Below are 9,284 nucleotides of genomic sequence, written 5' to 3' on the forward strand. Positions count from 1 at the left end.
ACAACAGCAGGTACAACAACAAGTTAAATTAAATTCATTTGCTAAGTGCACACTCTTAAAAATAAAGGTTTCAGAAGGAGGTTTTTACACTGATGCCATGGAAGAACCATTTTTGAAACCACAACAGCATAAAGAACCTTTTGTGCAATAGATGTTGAAGATTCTTAATGGAACCATCAATGCCAATAAAGATCCTTCATTTTTATTTCAAAATTATACAAATCAAGAAAAACATCACAGCAGAATATGCACAGAGATGAGCACTCTAACCTACACTAATTAACTAGCAATCAAACTAGAACATTACAATGAGACACTGGTTATGTTAAAAAAAACATATTTTAGTTATTGTATACACAAACTGTGTATGATTCATGCCATAGCTCTTATAAGCTCACATTTTCAAAAAAATATTACTTGAGTTTCTGGGCAGTGAGCTGGTTTTGTGAGTTAAGATAAACCTGGCTCCTATTACTGTGGAAAAAGAGAGCGGGATAAAGGAGAGGCTACAATTACACACTCACACACACTCTCTCTCTCTCTCTCTCTCTCATACACACACACACACACACACACACAAATGGTGTCTTGTGGGCCCCAATAAGCCTGCAAAGGTCAAAATATCCATAATTCAATTTGTGCAAAACACATCTGTGAGAAAACAGTGAGAGTGTGACATCCCCAGGCATCTCTGATGATCAGTGCCGGTCATTTATACTGTACACCCGTCCAGAAAATGAGCTGGAACAATTCCCCAGCACAACACACTCCCTCTGGAAATGTGCTGAAAGAAACACAGAAAATGTGTAGGGATATACTTTGGAGACAAATTAGTCACCAGAAGTTAAAATGGATAAACATGACAAAACCTCCAACTGGGGGAGTCCTTGTTTGGAGAAACAGTGCATAAATGAAATAATGCTGTTTTTTTTATTTTTTATAAAAATGTAAAAGGTTTTCATTATAAACATGCAATATATATATATAAAAGGTACTGGTAATTTTCTGCCAGGAAAATAGCAGACAATACCCGAAAACACAACACAATGCAATGCATAATTCAAAATACGGGTAAAATACATGTGAAAAAACAATATGATAAATTCTGTCATATTAACAGTATTTTCACAGATATTTCTTAGAATGTTGGTTAGCATTATTCTATAGTAATTATATTTAGTTTTAAAATGGTATCTGCTCATTTAAGGCTGGACTTTTAAAATGTTAAACGCTAGGCATCATACACTGACTTTGTAAAGAGTTACAGAGGAAAACATGGCCATCATAAACTAAGGGTATGTTTACACAACAGCAACTGTACTAAAAACAGAAAAGTTTTTCCTTTGCGTTTTTGAAAAGTTTTGTGTGTAGATGACAACATTGTCAAAACAATCCCCGTTCACACGGATCTGCGAAAACCACTAAAAACACAGTATTATGCATATACTGTATATATATATATATATATATATATAATATTATGCAATATTATGCATCCAGGCCAGCAGTCAGCGATGTCAGTTTGTAAAGAAACAGTAGCATGTAATACGCATGCACATGAAGTTACAGTTTTCACAAATTTGCAATTTTGTAGGTTACAGAGAGGCAATAACGATGTTGTTTTCAAAAACATGCACTTTGAAACCCGTTTTCAAAAGTTTACATTTTTAGGCCCCCAAAACACCATTGTCAGGTAAATGAATGGCCAAAATGCATAAAAAGTTTTCAGTTTTTAGTTAAAAATGGTGTCGTATTAACGTATTATCACACAACACCAGACTTTCAAGTCGTTCCAAACTCACACAGAAACATGCAACTTCTTGCTAGCAGAAATGTGACAACTGAAAACTATTTGTTTTCTAAAATCAGCTCAAAATATCAAACATGTTTGATATCTTCTGACTGGATGGAAGAGTGAGAGAGAGAGAGTGAAATGGAGTGTGGATAAAGCCGTGCTATGGATAACAGTAATCTCATCTCATGGGGAGTGTGACATGGCTCTTGAATAAATGGGTTAAAAAAACAGAAACACATACACACGTGCAATCTCACAATCCCTGTGATCCACACAACTCAAATCACACACACTCATACACACACTCATACACACACACACACACACACAGATCTACAGCGGCCTCAAAGTATTTACACACTTAAATCACATGTGAAATGTATGAATGTTATTGTATTAGATAAAATATTAAAACATGTCAATTTATTAACCCTGTAGTGCTTGACGTGAAATAAGTAATTTAATAGTCATATATATAATAATAGTAATATTTGTCATACATTTGTCATACATTTCTAATATTTAGAAACAGGAGAGTTTATTGAAACTGCAGACAAAAAATTTAATCTAAAAAAGTAAAGTTTACATAAGTGTTTTTTGTTGAGATCCATCTAGGCCTGGGTGATAAAACGGTATCGATATTTATCGACGGTACATCTTCATCGATAACGATATTAAAAATGTTCGATTGAGTGACGCAGACAGCACACAGAGAGTGTAAAAACCCATCTTGCAAAACCATGTTTTTACCCAAATGCACTTTGATAAACGTAATGATTTATATTTACCAGCTGTCCAGGACGGATTTCGCGGGAAATTGCTTACATACATCACTCGCACGAGCGTGTCACGTCATATCCGTACACAGAGAAAAGTAGCTCCGGTTGTCTGCGAGTAGCGTGAAGATGAAAGTTTGTTGTCACAACCAACGAGGAAAATTGGCCATGGATCATTCAAAACGGCAAATTACCAGTTGTAAGAAAAGAAGGAGAAGAAGAAACCGTTCTTTATTGCCTCTACGCTCTAATAAGATGGCCTGTATTCCGTTGCCTCGGACCATATTCATCCGCTCAGACGAGCAGAACCGAAGCACAACCAAGACAATGTTCTTCCGCAAGACGCACGCGTGCGGTGTTTATTTTTTGACCGCTAGAGGGCCAAAGAGAAAAACAATCCCCACTCACAAACGGCTTACATTTCTAAAGTAGTTTCTGTATTTTGCAAATCAATGTATCATAAATAATCAACTCTAAAGGATCATAATCAAATGAGAATCCAAGAATATACTGATTAAACTATGTATTATATAATTTTTGTTAGTTTGTTTGTGTGTTCATGTTAGAATTCCGATCCGTCCTTGTGTGTGTGTGTGTGTGTGTGTGTGTGTACAAACGTATGGAAACTCACACATGTACAAGACGCAGATCTACATGTCATCAGTTATGAGTTAGCATGTGTTACTGCCTAATGAGTAATAAACAGACAGACAGATCACATCATGATCAAATAAAGGCCAGTACTCTTCGGCTCATTATAATATTAACCAGCGTTTCCCTGATTACTCATCTATCACTAAATCCAATCCACTGTTTGTAATTGCATCAGAGTGGCTTTGCATGTTATGGTTTATTTTCCACCTTAATTTCAAATGAAACAAAATGTTCTGTCTTTCTACTTTTCTTTCTTCACATGACCCTTGGCAAACTCAATCTGTCTTTGCTGAAGTGATTTTAAAGGACCAAAACAAGGTAGTAAATCAACTTTAATAAGCCGTTCTGGCTGCATGGTGGTTGTTTGCGTTAGGGTTAGCTTTTCAAAGAGGAGTTTAATTTGCGGTCAGTGTTGAGGAGTTTAAGAATTTATGGTAAACTAGTTTCTGACAAGAATCATTGTAAACGAAGAACAGAAAGGATGAGGTGTTACAGAAAAAAAAACTGAGGGAAAAGCGGTGACTTTTTTTCAGCAGTGTTGGTTCCAGATTTTTCTTTTTCTTTTCCAAATTAATTTTCTCCATAGGGATTTGTAACAATTTTTTAAATTATTTATTTTTTTTATATATAAAAGCCTTAAACCAAACCAGCCAGCTCCAGGATTAATCATAACATTTCAAACTGTACTGGAAGGGAAAAACGTTTTTGGAAAGTAAAAAATACATCTTTTAGTTTCAAGTCGGTTTGAACAATCCGGATAAGCGCAAGTAAGTACCATTTTGATTAGCCGTCGTACCTACAATGTTTGTGCACTGTGTAAACAATGAGTGACGTATACACGCGAGAGATCACTTCCGGCGCTTGCATAAACTACGCCAGAGCGCGTACACACCTCACGCACCGGATGCCGTGCTAAATAATCAACTCTAAAGGATCATAATCAAATGAGAATCCAAGAATATACTGATTAAACTATGTATTATATAATTTTTGTTAGTTTGTTTGTGTGTTCATGTTAGAATTCCAAAGGTAACGCTGTACAATAAGGTTTCATTTGCTAATATTATTTAATTCATTAGTTAATTTTAACTAACAATGAGCTACAGCATTTTTTCTTTACAGCATTTACAGGTATAACGTATGATTAAAACATTAGGAAATATTAAAATCACCTTTATGTATGATTAATAAAAGCTCTAGCTGTATTGTTCTTTGTTAGCTCAAAAACTTTTCTTAGAACCTAAAGTGTTCATATGCCAGAGAAAATACCCATCAGAATTATCTGTCCTGTAAAAGCTCTTTTATAATCTTGCTTGACAAGGTACACAAACAGATCATGAAACCACAGACACATTCACTTAAAGGGATAGTTCACCCAAAAATGAAGATGTGATGTTTATCTGCTTACCCCCAGGGCATCCATGAGCTGATTATTTGTCTGACAACTTGACCAATCACTTAATTAATGTGGCTAATTAATTGGAGACAGACGACTTAATGATGAACAGGTGATGGACAACAACAAAAGGTGCTTTCCCGTTATTAAAACAGACACGCAAGCCGGTTGCACTCATGCTGGAGTGACTTAAGTGTGTTTTAAGTTTTAGTGTCCTCACATTTGTTTTGGAAATGCCTCCTAAAAAAGCCTCTGCAGGGCCAACTGCTGTAATCCCAAAGGATTCGGAGAATGAATTCGCTGAAACAAAACCAGGTTCGTAAGCAGTTTTGTGGACTTTGCCAAGTTTTAAATGAACGCTTGTATGTTCTTTCATACGTAACTTCTGTTCTCCTTTCTAAATCTTGTTTCAGACGCTTCTGAAGGCTCCAGCGGTAAGACCGTTGCACGGAAAGTTTCTCCACACCCATCCACGATGGAGATGGTGAAAGAAGCTCTGAAAGAGCTGGACTCCAGAAAGGGCGTTTCGGCTCAGGCCATCCGGGGCTACGTCAAAGAGAAATACACGACTGTGGATGAGACACGGCTGAAGTTTTTGGTGCGACGAACCCTGAACAAAGGCATCGAGACTGGCGTGTTTGTGAGACCTGCAAATTCTGGGTCGACAACGACAGGTGCCCAAGGGCGTTTTCGGGTAACTTCCAGTTTCTTACACCATTTTATGAATCATTGCTAGGGATTCAATACAACGTAATGGCCCCTGTGTCCTATTTCAGATTGCTGCCAAGACCAAAGCAAAGGAGGCCAAGACGCAGTCAAAAGAAAATGCTGATCCCAATGTACAGAAAGCACCCAAAGCTAAGAAACCTAAGGCAACTAAAGCAGAGGGTCAAGGTAAAGTTTATAGTTTTACACTGAGGAAAGTTTGCTGTAGGATTTACTTTTAAAACCATTCAGTTGGAAATTGCTATTACACATTACCAAGGAATTGGCAAGTAATGCATTGAATTTAAATATGAAGCTAAGTAGGATGACTGAAGTGCTGTTTTCTTGTAAGACGTTAGTCTCTTTATCTTTACAACTTAATGTGTCTTTCAAGGCACGTTCCTTAAGAATTCACTTTTAAAGAAATTGTGGCACAGTGGGAAAACTATTTCTTGCAACTTTAACTTGAGGTTTCTCTAGTTAATGAGCTTTTACTGAATTTGAAAAGCACTGCAGTTATGTTGATCAAAAGTCAGCACTGAGAATAAACCTATCGTTATGCTTCACAAAACTCATTATTGGTGTAAATGGGCCTTAGGACTCAAAGCCCTTGGCGTTCACCATTGTGAGTCTAGCCTGTGCTGAAATTATACTAGTTGTGGCAGTTATTTGTGAATGCTGCCGTCTTTTTAATGGGAGATGAGTTTTAAATGTGTAACCATGCGTTTTAGCACGAACTTTACCCCGCTAGGTTTTTCTTCCCTATTTCTCCATTTCAAGGAGCAAGCAAAGAAAAGAAGTCTGTGAAGAAAAAGGAGACCGCAGACGTGAGTTTTAGGTCTAATTTTCACTTTCTACATGAGCAGACGCTCTCAGCTGTGTAGTCTGAACACTCGCTCTCTTCCTCTCCTCCCGTTCTCTTAGGATGCTAAGCCTGAGAAAGATGGCACTGCCTCAAAAGTGGCCCCTGCTAAGAAGCCAAAGGCGAAGAATGCTGCAGGGGAGGGTGGAACTGAGCCCAAACCGAGCAAAGCTAAAAAGGCCTCTAAAGCATCAAAAGGAGGTGAGGAACCAGCAGCTAAGAAAGCCGGAAAGAAAACCTCAACAAAGGCAGAGGGTGATTCTGGAGAAAAGGGTGCTGCAGCCGCTACCAAAGGCCCGGGGAAACGAGGGAAAAAGTGACGCAGGCTCTTCAACCGTTTTTATTCACCGCAGTGTTTTATTTGTGCACTTGTATACCAAATAAAGCTTTTTACCTCTTTTCAACAGCGCAATTGAATTTCCTCAAGTTTGGTGGGAGGGGGCAGTGGTTTAAAGATCTTTAGATGTGGTTAGGATCAGGTTAATGGTTAACCGTCAGCTCATAGGTTGTTGACGCAATGTCATCAGTGTTAACTTGCAGTGAAACCAACAGCGTGGTTGCCAGAACTTTACTGTAGAAAGTAGCAGCATTAAGTTTAACTTAAATTTACAGTGGAGGCTTCCAACAAATGTTAATTTCACAAAACTTGACCATTTGTGATATTGAATACCACCTTTAAAAACGGGTTGTGATGAACTTTTGATTCGTGTGGCTCTTTAGTAGCTCCTTCACAAGCTGCAGTGGTGCGGCGTTATATGCGCAAAGCTAAAATGATACAATATAATCGACTCTTCAGAGTGCACACAAATACACCGTGCAGTGTCTATGAATAGGTAATGAATTTTCCAATGTTTATATAAAGGGCTGCAGGGATGGAACCTGCAAACTAATTCGCATTTTAGCACTTTTGGTTCCATTGCCTTCAATGGGCTTTTGGTTAAAAGCATGAAATAAGGTCTGTGGTGTGAACAAGCTCAAGATATTTCGGTGTTTTAAGTTTGATAAAATACATCAGTAATACCAACTTTTTTTTTTTTTTAAGATTCCACTTGTCTTGAAAGATGATTGCTAACAAGTGGTTGAATGGGACTTCAGTGGTTGTTAGGGACATTAACAAGGTAAACTCATCTACTCACTAGTCCACATTAACAGCCTTGTTGCTAACTATTCTACCTTTCTGGGAAAATGTTTTTAATGAATGAAAGAGTGGAAGCTTGTCATGTGACCGTGGTGCAGGTTATAGTTTTTAGCTTTTTACTTCTGCCAATTGCACTTCGGCTTCAAAGTTCCCAAAAGTCGTGTTCATTTATGAAGATGAACATTACGAGCAGGATGTGTAAGAGTCATGAAGTTATGTTGGTCATATATCTCATTTTCTGCAATAATTCAAAAGCCAGTGGAAAAATCCTATTGGGATTCTGTCGAGGGAACCAGGGTGATGTGAACTTCTAGGCTGGCCTACAAAAACACATCACTGCAGTGCTCTGTAGTTTTATCTGACGTTTGTTTGAGGGTGCTTAACATCTCTGTAGAACCGGTCTTGTCTAGAGCTAATTGGCTGTTCACTATAAACGTCACTCCTTCAGATGCACATTAATCATAAACTCAAAATCAAACCCTGAGGTAATTTATATCAAACATTGTGAAGCCACTGAACCCGGGTTTGATTCATCTGGTTTTGTCAACTCATTGCCAAGTTCTTCATAAGACAGGCCTCTCTGCAGGACTACTGTGGGTTTTACTCAACAGTCAACAGGGATGTATGTTGATATCTTTATGCCATCTTTACAAGGATAAAAAGTATTTAGACTGGCTACAGGAGTTTAAAACCAACCCCCCACCCAGGTTAAGCAGAGCAGGGCCCGAGCAGTCAAGACAATCCCATTAAGACTTGCTGATCTGCAGGAAAGACAGCCGGATCAGAGGTCAGCTGACAATGGCATTCTTCACTCTGGGACTGAGACCGTGTGTGAAGCTTTGGCCCCTTGAGGGAAGTTTAATAAGACAGTATTAACTGTGCATTTTCCACCGAGCTTGGGTCCCCGAGGGCCTGCAGAAGCCTGGGGCCCGAAATCCCTCTGATTACCCTCTCATTAGCGTACGGCTCCCAGCCAGGTGAAATTACTGAAGAGTGGGATGGTGGGGAAGAAGAGGAAAAACAGACCACAGGTGGACAGAGGGAGGACGGGAAGACAGATTGATGAGGTGGATGTGTGGACAAGGAAGACGGATTGAGGAAGTGAAAACAAATGGTGTGATATGAAAGAGGATAAATAGACTGGGCTTTAAAGCAAAGACAGAGTGATTGAAAGAATGATAGCAAACACGAAACCGTACACAGACTGAAGGAGGCATGGACAGATGAATGGAGAGAAGGAAAGATAACCTGAGGCTGAGAGTGAAGCGAAACAGCTGAGCGTGGTCTGGTTGTGATGGGCTACTGTGAGCTGTGACAGGACTGTAACCACCACAGACGAGTCCTCAACAACAGTCAGATGTGGCCAAATTGTCCCCCAATATTTGTTGTTCTTGATGCAGCTGTGCTGCACTAAATTAAGCAAAAATCTGTTGTTAGGCAAACAATTAGGCAGGTCTAATGGTATAAAAGCGCTTGTCAGTCCCAAACTGACTGAGATAGCCAAACAAATCAAAGGTTTTACTTTACTGTTCACAGAAGCTAAAGGTGAAGTAGGCCTACTTTTCTAGGTGGATTAATTTGTGACTATGCATTAGCAACATGGTGGATTTTCCTCCTCGTTTTACACAAATCAAGTCGCAATAGTTTTCTGTGTCAGTCAGCAGTGTCACAGATGCTGTCCACAAAGCTTAACTTGCATTCAACCCGGAACATTCTTTTAACCCTTATAATGACCAATGAATGCCCCTAAAGCATAGAATGTTAATAATGCACAGAACATTCAAACACACACTCACACACACCTAATGGAGAGTCTGGCTTTATATCGCTCTTATCCAAGTCCGTTCTCCAGTCAGGTCTCCCCATATGCTTCAGTGCACACAAGAATGAAGGCTAGACATAAAGAGCTGAGTGTTCTCACACACACACACACACACACACACACACACACACACACA

The 9,284-nt window shown here is 38.9% G+C and overlaps 1 protein-coding gene across 3 annotated transcripts; it reads left to right on the plus strand.

The window, feature by feature from the left end:
- The first annotated feature begins 4,775 nt into the window (after nt 1-4,775).
- Nucleotides 4,776-6,592, plus strand: LOC107752268 (protein B4-like). Of its 3 annotated transcripts, none has more exons than XM_016568201.1 (5): nt 4,776-4,936; nt 5,035-5,315; nt 5,398-5,515; nt 6,107-6,153; nt 6,260-6,592. In XM_016568201.1, exons 1-5 carry the CDS (start codon nt 4,855-4,857, stop codon nt 6,506-6,508), a joined length of 777 nt encoding a protein of 258 aa, XP_016423687.1. In that variant the 5' UTR covers nt 4,776-4,854; the 3' UTR covers nt 6,509-6,592. The 3 variants fall into 3 exon arrangements, with proteins under 3 accessions (XP_016423687.1, XP_016423686.1, XP_016423688.1); XM_016568200.1 differs by having other exon boundaries at nt 4,777-4,936; nt 6,251-6,592; XM_016568202.1 differs by having other exon boundaries at nt 4,777-4,936; nt 5,047-5,315; nt 6,251-6,592.
- The last annotated feature ends 2,692 nt before the right edge of the window (nt 6,593-9,284 follow it).

The sequence above is a fragment of the Sinocyclocheilus rhinocerous genome, unplaced genomic scaffold, assembly GCF_001515625.1.
Source record: "Sinocyclocheilus rhinocerous isolate Xijiao unplaced genomic scaffold, SAMN03320098_v1.1 scaffold1915, whole genome shotgun sequence".
In the NCBI taxonomy this organism is placed as follows: Eukaryota; Metazoa; Chordata; class Actinopteri; order Cypriniformes; family Cyprinidae; genus Sinocyclocheilus; species Sinocyclocheilus rhinocerous.